Source organism: Abrus precatorius, unplaced genomic scaffold, assembly GCF_003935025.1.
Source record: "Abrus precatorius isolate BTA unplaced genomic scaffold, Abrus_2018 Scaffold3, whole genome shotgun sequence".
NCBI classification, from domain to species: domain Eukaryota; kingdom Viridiplantae; phylum Streptophyta; class Magnoliopsida; order Fabales; family Fabaceae; genus Abrus; species Abrus precatorius.
This window is the reverse complement of record NW_020874373.1, coordinates 34,992,485-35,008,033: the sequence shown is the minus strand read 5'-3', so window position 1 is coordinate 35,008,033 and position 15,549 is coordinate 34,992,485. Positions and strand designations below refer to the sequence as shown.

At 31.7% G+C, this 15,549-nt stretch overlaps 3 protein-coding genes across 3 annotated transcripts; 2 read left to right on the top strand and 1 right to left on the bottom strand.

Annotated features, from left to right (window-relative positions):
* The first annotated feature begins 7,272 nt into the window (after positions 1–7,272).
* LOC113862565 (serine carboxypeptidase-like 45) lies at positions 7,273–7,729 on the top strand. Its single transcript, XM_027495645.1, has 2 exons — positions 7,273–7,534; positions 7,620–7,729. Exons 1-2 carry the CDS (start codon positions 7,273–7,275, stop codon positions 7,727–7,729), a joined length of 372 nt encoding a protein of 123 aa, XP_027351446.1.
* Positions 7,730–7,861: 132 nt separating this feature from the next.
* On the top strand, positions 7,862–10,211 carry LOC113863309 (serine carboxypeptidase-like 45). Its single transcript, XM_027496844.1, has 8 exons — positions 7,862–7,949; positions 8,354–8,446; positions 8,529–8,608; positions 8,814–9,095; positions 9,218–9,345; positions 9,669–9,761; positions 9,859–9,976; positions 10,062–10,211. Exons 1-8 carry the CDS (start codon positions 7,862–7,864, stop codon positions 10,209–10,211), a joined length of 1,032 nt encoding a protein of 343 aa, XP_027352645.1.
* Positions 10,212–12,363: 2,152 nt separating this feature from the next.
* LOC113861066 (inactive leucine-rich repeat receptor-like protein kinase CORYNE) lies at positions 12,364–15,179 on the bottom strand. Its single transcript, XM_027493671.1, has 2 exons — positions 13,528–15,179; positions 12,364–13,049 (listed from the first exon to the last, which is right to left on the bottom strand). Exons 1-2 carry the CDS (start codon positions 14,427–14,429, stop codon positions 12,737–12,739), a joined length of 1,215 nt encoding a protein of 404 aa, XP_027349472.1. The 5' UTR covers positions 14,430–15,179; the 3' UTR covers positions 12,364–12,736.
* Positions 15,180–15,549: the final 370 nt, after the last annotated feature.

The window sequence follows — 15,549 nt, the reverse complement described above, 5'->3', positions numbered from 1 at the left end:
GGGAAAAAAAAATCCTTGATTAGAACTTGAGTCTAAGGAGAAGGGGGTGCTAGAACAGAGGAGTCTGGATTTTTGGGAAATTGAATTCATTGCGCAGCCAAAAGAATTTCTGATAATTAAATTTGTATATCAATGTGTCACTGTAAACCATTTAAAGGGCAGGAATTAATCACCATTCACCACTCCCTCCCCCAAAACAATAAGCTTAGCAGGGAGGGGGAATGATAGAAAATGAAAGTCTAACCATGCATTATAATCTGGCTCTTTATCCTTTTTGTTGCTTCTGCCTTCAATTTATGAAGATTGCGTGGTTTTACGGTACCCAATTGGAAAGCATTGTGAATTTGTGAAAACGGCAATCAAATAGACATTATGGCCATGAATAGTTAAAAAACAGAGGCAAAAAAAAAAAAACTATAGCCAAGAATAATGATAGTGAGATTCTTGTGCATACTGAAAAAGGACCACACAAATTATACCCTCAAGTAGAGGTGCCTGTTTAATTTTGGCAACATAAATATTCCCTTGTCTGCTGTATGGGTCTCGTTGCTGGCATCTGTGCAATGACCGAAATTTCATACAGGCTGGCGTCTTAAGAGAGGGAAATCTCGTCATTTTTCAATAAATTAAGGACCAATAAACCTCATTTTGATGGTCAAAAGGTGTATTTTGCAGCTGTAGAACAGTTTTTTGGCACTAAGTTGTCGTTCATTTACACGATTATACCTGCATTGTGTTTTGAAGATAGAAATTCATATGCAATTAACATAATAGTTAATCCTGCATAGTTTCCTCTTATCTTAAGGAAGTGCTGTGCTACTATATTTTGTGAAATCACAAAATAAAAGAATAAGTAAATCATACTTTAGGTTTCTTCAATGCTACAAAATAATCATTTGAAAATAGAAAACACTTGTTCCAGTTAGTTCTTAAAGTTCTTTCTTCTCAACTATATTTCACAAAGAAAATATTTCTAGGTAAGCTACAAAATATCATCATATAAATTTAATACAAGTTAATTGCCGCATCAACACATCGCACTAGTTGATTATTAGGTCCAAAAGAGGAGACTATTGATTGAGTTATAAAATTCATTAGAAATATAAAATATTATCATTTTATACCACCGTTTCTTGTTTCCATAGGTATTATTGTCTGTGGTGTTTTTTTTTTCTTGGTACACTTATTGTCTGTGTTAAACCTGTGAGTTGGATATGGATTGGGCTGGACAGAAATGGTGGGTAAGACACAATCTCACCTTAAAACATGGGTTAGAAAGTTGGGTTACTTGTCTGAATATTACATCTTGTTTTGCCTCTAATCCACCAAGAAAACAAAAACTGTGTACAAAACTGACCCAAAAAAAGAAAAACCAAACAATATGTACACGTGGAGTGCACTTCGAAATTGAAAGAAAACAAGAGAAAAAAAGGGACCACACTTAGGTAAAGAAATATGAGTAAACTGGTAAATATATCCGCGTGTGTTGTGCGGATTTGTACAAATATATTTATATTTTTATTAATTAATTTAGTTTTAAAATAATTATAATTTAAATAATAATTATTTTTAATGTGATAGAAAAATAAAAAATGTAAAATAAAAATTTTAATTATTTTTTAAAATAAATTATATATAAAAAATAAATATAACAATTAAAATTAATTTATATATAATTTTAAATCTTAATAATAATGATAATATAGTTATAAATTATTAAATATATTTATGTGTTATATAAATTTGTTTATATTTTTTTTAAATTAATTTATTTTAAAATAAACAAAAAATTATAATTTACATATAAAAATATATAATAATAAAATTTTATTATATTAAATAATGTCAAATATAATTACATTAAAAAAATATGATAAATACTTTTTTACAAATAAATTTTTATATATTTTATATATTTTTCATACTCTTCAATAATAAAATTATTATTCTTGTAGTTGATGTAAATATAAAAAATAATTTAAAAAAATAAATTACAGAGAACATAAAAATGAAAATAAACAGTAAAATGTTTTAATTATTTTTAAATATAAATAATGTAAATTTATTATATTATTATTATTATATATTTTAAAATAAAAATAAAAATACATAAAAAAAGTTTATACCAATGAATAGAAATATAAATTTTTTTTTAATAAACAATGAGGCAATATGTATCAATGATAATTATGAATCATTTTGAATTATATTTAAATTTTTTATATAAAACCAATTCTAATAGAATTTATTTAAATACAATTTAAAGATAATAATTATGAATCGATGATAATTTTAATTATTAAGTTATGCAAAATATTATAATTAATTATAATAACTAATTATTAAATATAATTTATAGTCAATGTGTTATTTTTATTTTTGACATTATTACAACATTTGTTTTGACCATCTATATCATTAACCATGTAAATAAATTTAAATATTTTAAATTTTAATAGTTATAATTTTTTTTATAAATATATATAATAATAAGTAGATGAGAGATAATATTTTATTTTTAATAATGTAATGTTCATATTACCGGTAATGTAGCTCATTCTAAATTTTTATAATTTTAAAATTTAATATAAATACACATAGTAAGAAGTAATTGTAGTTACTAACAATTATAAGTGATTTTAAGCATTCAAAAGTTTAATAATCATAAATTTTGTAGTAAATATATACAATAGTATTTATAGTCAATTTTACATATAGTTATAGAATATTAATAGATATAGATATCAATTTAAAATATTTTTCTTTGAAGAGATGCATAACGCTTTTTCCTTCTTATTTTAGAATATACAATTCTTTTCTTATGAAAAACAACAAGTATTGCATTTGAATTTGTATTAACATAAATGAGTGTTCTAGAGATTTATTTTTTTTTCTCTAGTTGTAATTCTTAACATGAATAATACCTAATATAAAATATTCATTATCAATTATGTAACTTTAAAATATAAAAAAAATAAAATAAAAATTTAAAGTTAATATTAAAATATTATAAGAAGAAACTTTTATAATTATTCACTATTGTTAAGAGTTTTGTTTACAATTAAAAAAATTTATAATGTAACTTATACTTATATTTCAGAAAAAAAGAATTGTAAAGTAAGATGAGAGGAGAGTATATTTTAAGTTTGAGTTTAATTCACTCAAGAAATAATCAATCCTTTGGAAGTACGAGTTCCTTTCAAAATGGAGAATGGGAAAAGAGCATGCTGACAGGGTAGGCATATTAGAGTCCCTTCGCTTTGTTGTACCTCTTGCTTAAACAATAAAGTTTTCAATGAAATATGCTTCAAATAAGAACCTGAGAGCAAGAAGTAGATAAGAATCAATATCATCCAGCACTGCAAGATGAGTTGATAACAAAAGGAGAAGTAACCATATGCTATTTCACATCTCTTCTCATGGCTTAATAATTAAGCTCGTGGATGGGTTCAACTAAAGTTTCATTTTCATATAATTGCTCAAAAGTTAATGTATGCATATTTCGACATAATGAAACAGTGACTACCCGACTTAATTAATCATCCTAAAACCACACATAACATTTAGCTAATATCTTGAAAATATAGGACCAATGAAATTTTTATACGTACCAATAGCATTACCTTTACAATATTTTGATTAGTCCCAATTTAAATTTTAAACTGGATCTTATGATCGTGTTAATTATTCATTAATTTAGTGTTACAAAGACCCAACGGCTAGCTGACTAGGCAAAATAATTTTTCTTGTATAGGTCCATTCCATGGCTTTAGGCAAAAAAATGATAAAAAGGATAGAATGTGTATAAGGGGGGCATGCAGCACTTATATTAATGAATATTATTTCAGCATACATACCCTTTCTGGTGTGACAAATGAAAAGCCTTCGTTTCGTTTGGTAGAGTAGAAAGCTGCACACGAGGAAAGAAGAGAAAGAGGAACACCCCATACGTCTATTATTCTAAAGGTGATTTTGACCTCATTCTCTTCCTTGCCCATCCAATACGACCACTTTTTATTGCTCACATGGCCCTATACAGCCTGTGCTGTAATAATGCCATTTTAATATATAATAAACTGTTTATGAATTTTTGCTTAGTATCATCTTATTAATATTCCTTTGAAGACATGATTATTAACCGAGGATAATCATGATCATTTCAGAAGCAAGGATTATGAAAGGCCAAGAGGATTTCCTCAACGTGGATGCATGTATATGGTTCACCTTTGTGCTCCATCATAATTATTGCACTCAAATGATGGTAAGTGATTACGGTTGAGGAGTGTTAATTAGCAATATATTTTCTGATATATTTTTTTAAATGCTTTTTAACATTATTAAAAATTATGAAATAATAAGTGTGATTTACTAATTAGGGAGTGAAACTTATATTTTGTGAGTCTAAATAAATTTTAATCAATAATATAATATATGTTAAGAAATGTGTTAGAGATTGCATTAATAAAACACTTAGCTCATGTATATTTGCTCTAAAATCTTGGTCATAATGGGAAAAAGTTTTTCTAGAAGTTAGTTTAAATGGGCCAACAGCAGAAAGGTAAAAAGACCAAGCAGGCATTGAGGTTGAAGCACTTTCTGGAGGAAAATAAATGGGTAAAGACGCAAGAGCCATGGATACATGCCCTTTCGATTTTATAAATGGTAGAAATATATAGTAGTGGTTGGTTAAAAAGAATGAAAGAGATTCTCACACGAAGACATGCATGCTTGTCTTGATAAGCAAGTAGGAAGAAGCTTTTACCAACACGGTCAAGTGGTAATCATAACCACTGTGACCTCCATATTCTATTCTTCTACATCATCACCTGCCTCAGAGAGAAAGAAAGAAACAAAGAAGGTGCAATTTCCAATCGCCCTTTTTTTCTACTTTTTCTTTTTATTTTTGTAGTTATCATTTTGTACCTTTTACTTTCCACTGTTCCTGCATTAAATTTTCAAAACTTCTGGTCTTATTTACTCCCCGTGAGTGTTGCAGTGTTTTACTATTTATCTTGTAAATTTGTTTTCATTTACGGTGGATAAAGAAATGAAGAACAAATTGAGCGATATTGGAAAGTTAACATACTTTACTGTAAATATAATATATTAGTAGCTGAAAATATAATCTTCATAAATGGGTTGTCAAAATATAATTAACGAGACTCGGGAATTAAAAATCTATAATTACAACCTTAGTCTTAAAAGTACATAAAATAAAATAAATAAATATATGGGACGCGGGTGAGAACATCGAAGATTCTAAGTTGTGACTTGCTGCAACTTCAATACTAAAGGAGCTTTATTCTTGGCTTCACATTCCTGTCACATTTCCCAACTATAAAACACCCATTTCTAAATTGTTCTTACTGCTTCCTTCTTAAAAAGTCCGTCTATAAAAAGAGTTGTAAGAGATTTATCCTTGCCTTGTCTATATTCAGTTTACTACATGTAATCATTTAGATTTTACCTTGAAGGATTCCACAGAGAATCTTCGGTCATGACTATTTACGTACAAAAACAATTTCTCAACCAAAAACGTACAAAAAATATGATGCCTGACAATTCTTTTAACACAAATTTATATCAAGTTTAGCAATTTTTAATAACTATAATCTCTTATTGGGTTATTTGTATGACTTGTGGTGTTTATAGGCCGACAGCAAAGATGGGCAGTGATATTTTATTGCACATTATTTCTACATATACACTTTTGTAAAAAATGTATATAAAGATATATTTGTCTTCCCTTATTAAGAGAAATATAATGTAATAACAGTGGTGTGATGCAAACTAATTAGTAGTACAGGAAGGAAGGAGAAATGTGGGGACGCAAAGCAAAGATTGGCTTTACCTTTAATGGTGGTGGTAGGGAGGTCCCATGCATGAACATGAATGCATAATTCAAATGCAAAGGATGAAACACGTTAACATGCTTCTTCACTCTTCACCCTTTGTTGGTAGTTCTGTTTATTTGACAGACAGGTCAAACAAAAGCAAACATCACGCAATGTGCGATCACCTAACTTTACTTTCATTTCATTTCAATCTTCCTCTGCTGCATGCATATTTTAACCTCACAACAAAGTGTTTCTACCTTATTCTATTTCATTTATTTTGGTACCCTCAATTGAGGTTTTTTTTTTCTTTTTTATATATAGTTTTTAAAAATAATACACACTGAGATATGGGATTTTGGAAAAAAAAAAAAAGTACGTAAATACAAGAATTCAAAAATTACTGTTGGTAGTTTTTTGAGTTAGGTGTTAAAAAATTTAAAATCTCAAAAATTACCATTAAAAAATATTTAAAAAATTTAAATGTTAAATTGAAAAAATATAAAGTAATAAAAATTGTTACTTACAATTTTTGACTTAAAAAATAAAAAATTACTAAAATATGAATTTTTGGATAAAATTACAATAATATGAAAAATTTTCAAAAATTGCCATGAGCTGAAAAAACTACTATTGACAATTTTTTATGCTTTAAATTTTTTATTATTTTTAAAATTTGTTAATATTTTTTTTAACATTTTTGTAAATTCAAATCAACCAGGACATTTAAAAAATATCACTACAAATAAAATTTATCATTTATAATAAAAATATTAAATACTATTAATATATACATATAACAAAGTTATTTTATTTGAAAATTCAAGCCAACTTTTAGTTTTATCTTGAGTTGGATCTAATTTAACGGTTTACTTATTGAATCTAATTTAAAATGTGAGCTTTAACACAATTACATTGGAAAAGTCTCTTATTTCAAATATTACATTTACTTATTGTGAGATTCAATAAAACGAACAAAAGATGGAGAAATTTTTGAGTGGTCCTATTGATCGGGATCATACTGATTCGGGATCATGGAATTTTTTTTATTTAAATTAAAGTTTAAACCAAAATCTAAACTAAATTTAGTGAAAAAATTAGAATTAAAACTAAAATAAATGTTTGAGGAAGGAAAGGTGTCTGAAAATACAACTCAGATTGTGAGGCACGTGCATTCAGAGAGTCTCAAATGAACCAAATCACCATATTCAATTCTACAGTCTTCAAAATTCGCATCACTTCACAGTTCACTGTCCTTGGCACTCCCTCTCCTATTTCCAACCATAAGTTTCGAAAGAGACAAAACACCAAATAATAACATTATAAAAAGCAAAAACCTTTCTCACTTTTATATACATACAACACAAGGCAGTCACTTACTCACATCACACACAACAAGAAATAGCTGCTAAGCTTTTTGGGTTCTCAAAGTGAAACTATGTCTTCTCTACTTTGGAGTTCCATTGCAACGTGTGTGGCAGTGCTATTTCTACTCCTTCATCTTGGCATTGCACACCCTTCACTCTCTCACCTTCATAGGAATAGTATCACTCGCTTACCAGGTCAACCCCATGTTGAGTTTCATCAGTTTTCAGGCTATGTGACTGTTGATCACAAAAACCAGAAAGCACTGTTTTTTTACTTCGCTGAAGCTGAAAAAGATGCACTTTCCAAACCCCTTGTTCTTTGGCTCAATGGAGGTGCTCCTTAGTCTCTAACACTTTGTTTAGTTTCTTTGAAACATCAGATATTGAGAACTTTGTGTTTTGTCATTTTCTTTTGAAGGGCCTGGTTGTTCTTCTCTGGGAGTTGGTGCATTTTCCGAGAATGGACCATTTAGGCCCAAAGGAGAGGCCTTGATTAGGAACCAATTCAGCTGGAATCGAGGTACCTAGCTACCTTCCTCAACCAACCTTTGTCTACACATATCATGTGTATTTATTTTCCATTAATGGGGTGGTTTCACTTTTGGCATTACTATGACATACTCATCAGCATTGTGATACACATTAATTGCAGAAGCTAATATGCTGTATTTGGAAACGCCAGTTGGAGTTGGCTTCTCTTACTCAACTGACACTTCCTTTTATGAAGGTGTGAATGACAAGATTACAGGCAAGTCTTTATAATGTATTTCTCTAAATTTTTTTTTAATTTCAACATTTGGTTTTAAATAATTCTCAATGTTATTAATTAGAATGGAAAAGCTCCATTCAATGCAAGCATTTTGAAATCACTAAAGAAATAATTTACTGACAGGGAGATCTCAGTCAAATATTTTTTTTTCTTCTTTTTCAATTTCCTCTTGTTTATTCTCACTTCTCCCTTTTGCTTTTCTTGTTATCTTTACCTTTTGCAAAGTTCTGTTCTGTCCCTTTTGCTAAAATCCTTATTAACAATTGTTATTTCGCCACCTGCTGTTTTACTTTACAGTTATGCTTGTCCACTGGATAATAGTGTTGTTTTTCTTTACATAGTGTTGGTTTGTTACTGATAACTGTTTGTCTTTCTCTTTATAGCCAGGGATAATCTGGTTTTCTTGCAAAACTGGTTTATAAAGTTCCCAGAATATAGAAACAGAAGTTTGTTCATTGTCGGAGAAAGCTATGCTGGTAACTCTTCTATTTATTTATTAGCTGTATATCTCTTCATGAAAGCTATGCAGCCATTTATATGTTTAGTATTTTTTATTAGGTCATTATGTTCCTCAACTGGCTGAGCTTATGCTCCAATTCAACAAAAAGGAAATGTTGTTCAATTTAAAAGGCATTGCTGTGAGTTACCGCACAAACTTCCAATTATTCTTCTTTTCTTATTCATACAGACCTCATTCTTCTCTGTATCTTGATACCAGCTTTTATTTCTCTGTCTGGAAAGATTTTGGAGAAAAATTTGAAAAAAAAATTCAGCTTAAAATTTCTCTAATTTGCAATTTGACTAAGGAATTTTGGCATCTAAAACTTGTTTCTTTTGATGCAGCTTGGTAATCCAGTTCTAGAATTTGCAACAGATTTCAATTCGAGAGCTGAGTTCTTCTGGTCTCATGGATTAATTTCAGATCTAACATACAAAATGTTCACTTCTGTTTGCAACTATTCAAGATATGTGAGGGAATACTATAATGGTGCTGTTTCTCCTATCTGTTCAAGTGTAATGAGCCAAGTTAGTACGGAAACCAGTAGATTTGTTGACAAGTATGATGTTACCCTTGATGTTTGTATATCTTCTGTGTTTTCACAAACCAAAGTCCTCAACCCCCAGGTGAGTTTATCTTGTCGCATGTTTTCACTTTCAAATTTCACCAACACTTGCCTTGGCTTGAATTTCTATCTAACTTGAATCTAAATTCTGAGAGCTTGAAATGCTGGTCTTATTTATCAAAGCAGCAAGTTACTGAAACGATAGATGTATGTGTGGAAGATGAAACAGTTAATTATCTTAACAGAAAAGATGTGCAGTCAGCTTTGCATGCACGTCTGATTGGGGTGCAAAGATGGTCTGCTTGCAGCAAGTAATTCTCTTTTTTTATGTTTGTGTTCATGAGAAATAGTGTGTTTGGATTCACATTAGAATGATCATGAATTCACATTTACTTCAATACTACTAGTAGTAACTTTTGTGTTGAATATATATTTACATGTTTTTCTGACTTGTTTCCAAACACACACTGAAATTAAACCTTATGTTGTGTTTCTCTTTGTATAACTCTTTTTAGTGTTTTTTTAATAGTCATGGGAAGAAACATCTTCAATTAAATCTTCATCTAATACATTGCATTCTCCAACAACTTAAGCTTAGTCACTTTTGTTAATATCAATGTTATGCGTCCATTAGTGTCCTGGATTATGAGCTGCGTGACTTGGAGATACCAACAATCACGGTTGTGGGGAAGCTAGTCAAGGCAGGAATACCAGTTTTGGTCTACAGGTTCATGCTTGCGTCCTTATGAAATTGAAAATTCTATTCTAGACCAAATGAAAGTTTTTGGCATGAATATGCATAATTAGCCTTTCTTGTTTTGCAGTGGTGATCAAGATTCAGTTATTCCACTAACTGGAAGCAGAACATTAGTACGTAAATTGGCAAAAGAACTAAGATTGAATACCACTGTTCCTTACAGGGTTTGGTTTGAGGGGCAGCAGGTGAGACTTGTTGAGTTTTGATGAGATCACACATACCCTATTGAATTTCTATTGTGCTTAAGAAAATATTGCATGCTTGTTTCAGGTGGGTGGGTGGACTCAAGTATATGGTAACATCCTTTCATTTGCTACCATTAGGGGAGCATCACATGAAGCCCCTTTTTCACAGCCTCAAAGATCACTTGTGCTGTTCAAGTCCTTCTTAGAAGCCCAACCTCTACCACTAGCATTTTGATATATACTATATATGTTGGGGTCTTAGGTAAAATGTGATTGTTTGTATTCTAGTTTTAATTCGTTTCATTGTTAATCAAAGGTGTCCATTTCGTGTGTAGAAAATTTTGTAAAGGGCTCAAGTAAGAAGTGAGGAAATGTGTTATTTCTTTCTTTTTCACAGTATCTTTTTGTTTACGTTAATTATGTTTAAAGCCGCATTATGTAATTATGCAGTAACTGTGCTCCTTGATTATGTTAATCGGTGATACGTACATTAGAAGTGAAAATTTTAAATGTTATTACCATATTTTATTTTATTTTAAGAAAACTATTAGTAACACGTTTTAAATATGTTCAATATATTTTTAGTGATTATTTATTTTTAAAAATTAAAATACAAACTATTGGCTAATAATAATCATAATTCAAAATGTATCTTTCAATTCACTAAACTTCAAACTATTTGTCAAAAGAAGCAAAATGGATGAAATGATTCTGTGTATATATCTGACAACTTACACCAATGAGATACCGATTGATAGTTATGCAAACTAATAAGTAAAGCTATTGCCTAACCATAATTCAAAATGTATCTTTCAAATAAGTGGAGGATGCCAGTGGATACAAATCACCAGATGCACTTTTAAGACACTATTTTTGACATAATTAGGAATGGCACGGGTGAGCTGAAGTTCGGTGTTATAGCATTCGTTTGTCTCTGCATTTTTAGTTGCTATTTGTTGTGGTGTTTCAACAAGTATTGTATAAAACTTAAGAAACTTAAAACAAAAAATTATAAAAATACAAAGTATTTGGAGCACCATACAATATTCTAACAAAGATATGTATTCCACACGATTAAGATACGGTACGACCCGGGTTCTGTTTAGAAGTATTCACACTGTTGCACTTCTTCATCATAGATCATAGCTACTTGCATGACTAGGTAAGTGGAGCGTTTACCTGGTCCTTTTGGGCTGTCATTAGTTATTGTTTTTCTTTTCTCTGTTTGTTTTTTCTGTTTTTTTAAGGAGAAGCTGAATTCAGTACTATTTTTTTTCCAAAATACTTTTTGAAATAAATATAACTTTTTTAATGCAGAAAAACTCAAAAGATAAATATTTTATAAAATCTAATTAAAATTTTATAAATTTTTAAAGAAAGAAATACTAAAAAATAGATGGGCAGATTGATTAATCATTTCTTGTCAGACAAATTAAGCTGAAGTCCAGTTTGTCACTGCCCCTCAAGTCGGTAGTTATTGTTATAACTTGAGCTATAAACTTTAGATATAGGAATATTAAAACCTTGAGACATAGGCTTTTCACACATCTACTTAGTTTCTCTTTTCAATATTTCTCATATGGTGTCGGCTTTTGTTTGAATTCAAGTCAATTTCAGTTTTTAAGAGCTTCTCTTTTACATAAATATTTAAATTCAATCTACTTACACCACTTGTTGCACTGTGTGAATCCACTCAGGCGCTCTAATTTGTATGAATTGTGGAATTATGTTTAGGTTAAGGTGGCAGCTTGTGTAATACATGGTTGATCCAATCCCCCTTTGCCAATTACCATTCATATTTTTTGCATGATTAAGCTAACTATTTTCAGTTCTTATCTGTTGTCTCTCTTTTTTTTTTTTGTTGGATCAAGTACTGAATATAAATATATAAATGTTTGAGTTGTGCCAAATGTCATGATTCATGGGAAACAACGAAAATAAGGAACCATGAAAAGCTATGGCTCGCATATGCTGACTTCCCCTTTTCCCTTTGATTGGATCCCACCATTTTATGGACATTTCATGTCCTTGCCGTTATCTAAATCCTATCAATAAACTTCTTAATATTCTAACAGTTCAAAACTCTATTCCTTTTTTACTTCCTATGCTTCCTTCCTTTATTTCTTCTAGAAACATTAAACTAGGTCCAACGATGAATGGTCTTAAAAATATAGTAAGGTAGAAAATGAAAAAGAAGACATAACATTAGAACTTTCCTCACACAGCTTATTCATATGTCAATATAGCTTTGCAGTCCAGTATGAAACACTTGGCATTGTACTTTCATTTTGCTCGTATAAAGTTATATTTCATTTCATGTCCCTTTGGTAAATGCTTCTTAGTTGGCATAAAATGCCCTTCAGTTTATGCATTCAAATCTTGTGGTTAAAAAAATATTTTTAGTTCAACATTACAAGTTGAAAGAAATTTTCACGCTGTTTGTCAACAACGTTAATGGCATGTTCCTCTAGGATACAACAGCAACAGTACAGGGCATGAAAATACTTGTTAACATCACTAGTCATTTACAAACATAATATATTAGTGTGACCTAAAAAACAATCACAGAATCTGCAAAATCAGCCAAAAGAAAAGGAAATAGAATAGAGAAAATAGAAACCACACCATGAAAACTAAGATCATGCAAAACAATCAATTACACCAGAATCATGGCCAACCAAATACCCCTATCATCTTATTACAGAAAAGGGAAAATGAAAAAAAAAATCTCTAGAAACCGAAAAATCATCAAGGTTTGGTTCAAAAACTGTGCAGTTGCGTTAGCATGTGAACAAGTTCATCACTGGAAGGCCTATCTGCAGGCATATCAGATAGGCATGCAGCAGCAATCCTAACAGCCATTAGCATCTCATCTTCCTCCAATTCTCCCCCTAACATGCTCTTATCTAGAGCTTCGCGTGCCTCACCAGCTTGCTGCAAATGCCTCAGCCAACATCCCAAGCTTCCTCCACTGGCTGCTTCTCCAAAAAATGGATCTGTAGGGTCCTTACCCGTTAGCAAAATACCTAGTATCATGCCAAAACTGAAGATGTCACTTTTGTCAGTGTACCTGCTGAAATTGCAAAACACACCATTGAATCAGAATACCATCAAATTTCACATACAAGACAGGAATGGAATCAACAAACATCCTAACCATGTATGCAATGCATCAAGCAATCTTTTTGTTGTCGTTACTATTGATATTGATGCATCCAGGGCCATACAACAATGAAAAACAAAACAGAAATGCAAGTTAAATTGGGAAGTAATATTCATTTGGACGAAACCAGGAAGTAATAGGTAGTTAAGAAAATAAATATCGGTTATGCAAAGTTTGCATTATATAATACTAATTTCAATTTGCAAGTGACAACATGAAAATACAGAATAATGATTACGTTTCACAGGAAGAATATTTGATTAGGGTGATCCAAAAGAAAAAAGCCCCCAACGAGACATGGAGACTTGAAAAAGGTTTACCTTTAGGTGTAAAAAAAGAAAAAAATACCAGTGAATGAGTATGATGCAAATCCGTTGATTTGTCTTACCTGCAACTATGGAAACATTCAGGAGGGGTGTTGACAGATGTTCCTCTATTCAAGTTGGGAAGGAGTTTAGCCAATCCAAAATCTGCCAATCTTGGTTCAAACTCAGCATCCAACATCACATTTGTGGGCTTCAAGTTGTAGTGCAAAATCTGAGGCACACAAGTGAAATGAAGATACTGAAGACCCTTCACCACACCAACAGCAATCCTTAGCCTAACTTCCCAACCAAAAGGCAACTCATTCTCCCTAACTCTATTCATCACATCTGCTAGACTCCCAGTGGACACATAATCATAAACCAATGAGAACCCATCAGGTTCACGAACATATGCCCTCAAACTCATCAAGTTCCTATGTCTAAGGCTAGCAAGAAGCTCTAACTCTGTCTGTATCTGCCTCTTCACTGATTTTCTCTTAGCCTCTGGGGAATTGCTCTCAAAGGGTGTTAGCCTTTTGACTGCAATTGTGAGTCCATTGTCAAGAACAGTTTTGTAGTATTTTCCATTAGAACTCGAACCAAGCAAATGGTTTTCTTTTGCCAAAGCCGATTGGAGTGTCTTGGGGGCAATTTTGGGGGAGAATATGACAGGACCCTTGAGGATTGGTGTGCGGTTCAGATACTGAACAACACAACGAACCACAAGTGCAAAGAGAACAGAACACACTAGTCCAGTGACTGCTCCTAAAACCACGCTCACAATGATCTTTGTAGGGTCATCTTTGGATCCTGATGATGGCGGTGATGGCCGAGGTGGTGAGGGAGGCTCTGAAGATACATGTTTACTCAACCTTCCTTGACATTGCACAGTGTTATGGTGCAAGCTGAACAAGAACAGAAGAAAAAGTGGCTGGAATGCCAACAATTCCTTTGCAAGAGAAGAAGTGTGCCTTTTCCGAAACATTAAAACACAACAAACAAAGCCACAACCAGAAATCAATATCAGAAGCTCCAGAATGAGGCATGAATTACTCACTCAGATGCTCAAAATCCCCTCAGCACAACACTTGGAAACAAAGCAATCCCCAAGACCAAGAAGCTTTTATACTTGATTCTGAAATGGCTTAAAAAGAGTGCAAGCATAAGCATAAGCATAAGCATAAGCATGTTCCCCAACCTATTCAAACCCAAAATCTTCACAAGAAAGCCATCATAAAAAAGCAATAACATATGTTGTAACCGTTATCATTTTCTACAGAATCCCATCTTTTCCCTCTTATCACCACCCATAAATTTTCCACCTTTACACGAATCAGAACAAGAATTTGAACTTTCAAAAGAAAAACCAATAAAAAAACCCCACTATTCCCAGGTGCCAGCAGGGACTAACAAAAGCAACGAGACCCATTAACAAATTCCTTTCTTTTTCCTCGAAAACCAAACAGAAAGTCAAAAAGTTGGACATAAATTGAAGGGAGCATTAGCATATGGTGAAGAAACCATAACCAACACCACCACCTGCAACTACAACAAACACAAAACTCTCCTCAGAAACTGCAATGTCATTGGATTTGGGTGCTTACACACACAGTGGCAGAGTCACACACAGCATGTATAGCGAGAGAGTGATTCAGTGATTGTCTCTTGTTTCTCGCTCTAAACTCTCTCTCTCTCTCATCTCATGACAACAAAGGGCCATACCTCTGCGACAAAAACTGGTTCCCGCCTTTGTGAGTAGGCAGCACTGAGGACACAGTACGATGTGGGGTCCACATTTGGTCCGAAAGCGAAACATCGAAATCCGTGAGAAGGGGGAATGTAAATTGCATATCAACCGTCTGATCCCTCAAGCTTCATCTTAGCCGTTAAATTAAGGTGCATGGGAATTTGTGATGTGCTTAAGTGAGTGATTAACAACTCTAGTTTTGTGTTATTATGTTTGGCGTGTGATTAGTAAAGTTACTTCTTGTATTAGTATACGTCCTTTCTTTTATATCGAATAATTGCTTTTACATTACTACATTATATACAATTATATATATATATATATATATATATTGCATGCTTTTCCTTTTCCCTCTTTC

Coding starts and splice junctions, on each gene's coding strand:
- LOC113862565 (XM_027495645.1), top strand. CDS start 7,273: ATGTCTTCTCTACTTTGGAGTTCCATTGCAACGTGTGTGGCAGTGCTA. Junction 7,535..7,619: donor TGTTCTTTGGCTCAATGGAG/GTGCTCCTTAGT, acceptor TTTCTTTTGAAG/GGCCTGGTTGTTCTTCTCTG.
- LOC113863309 (XM_027496844.1), top strand. CDS start 7,862: ATGCTGTATTTGGAAACGCCAGTTGGAGTTGGCTTCTCTTACTCAACT. Junction 7,950..8,353: donor TGTGAATGACAAGATTACAG/GCAAGTCTTTAT, acceptor TTCTCTTTATAG/CCAGGGATAATCTGGTTTTC. Junction 9,977..10,061: donor TTTGGTTTGAGGGGCAGCAG/GTGAGACTTGTT, acceptor TGCTTGTTTCAG/GTGGGTGGGTGGACTCAAGT.
- LOC113861066 (XM_027493671.1), bottom strand. CDS start 14,429: ATGTTTCGGAAAAGGCACACTTCTTCTCTTGCAAAGGAATTGTTGGCA. Junction 13,050..13,527: donor GAATGTTTCCATAGTTGCAG/GTAAGACAAATC, acceptor TTGCAATTTCAG/CAGGTACACTGACAAAAGTG.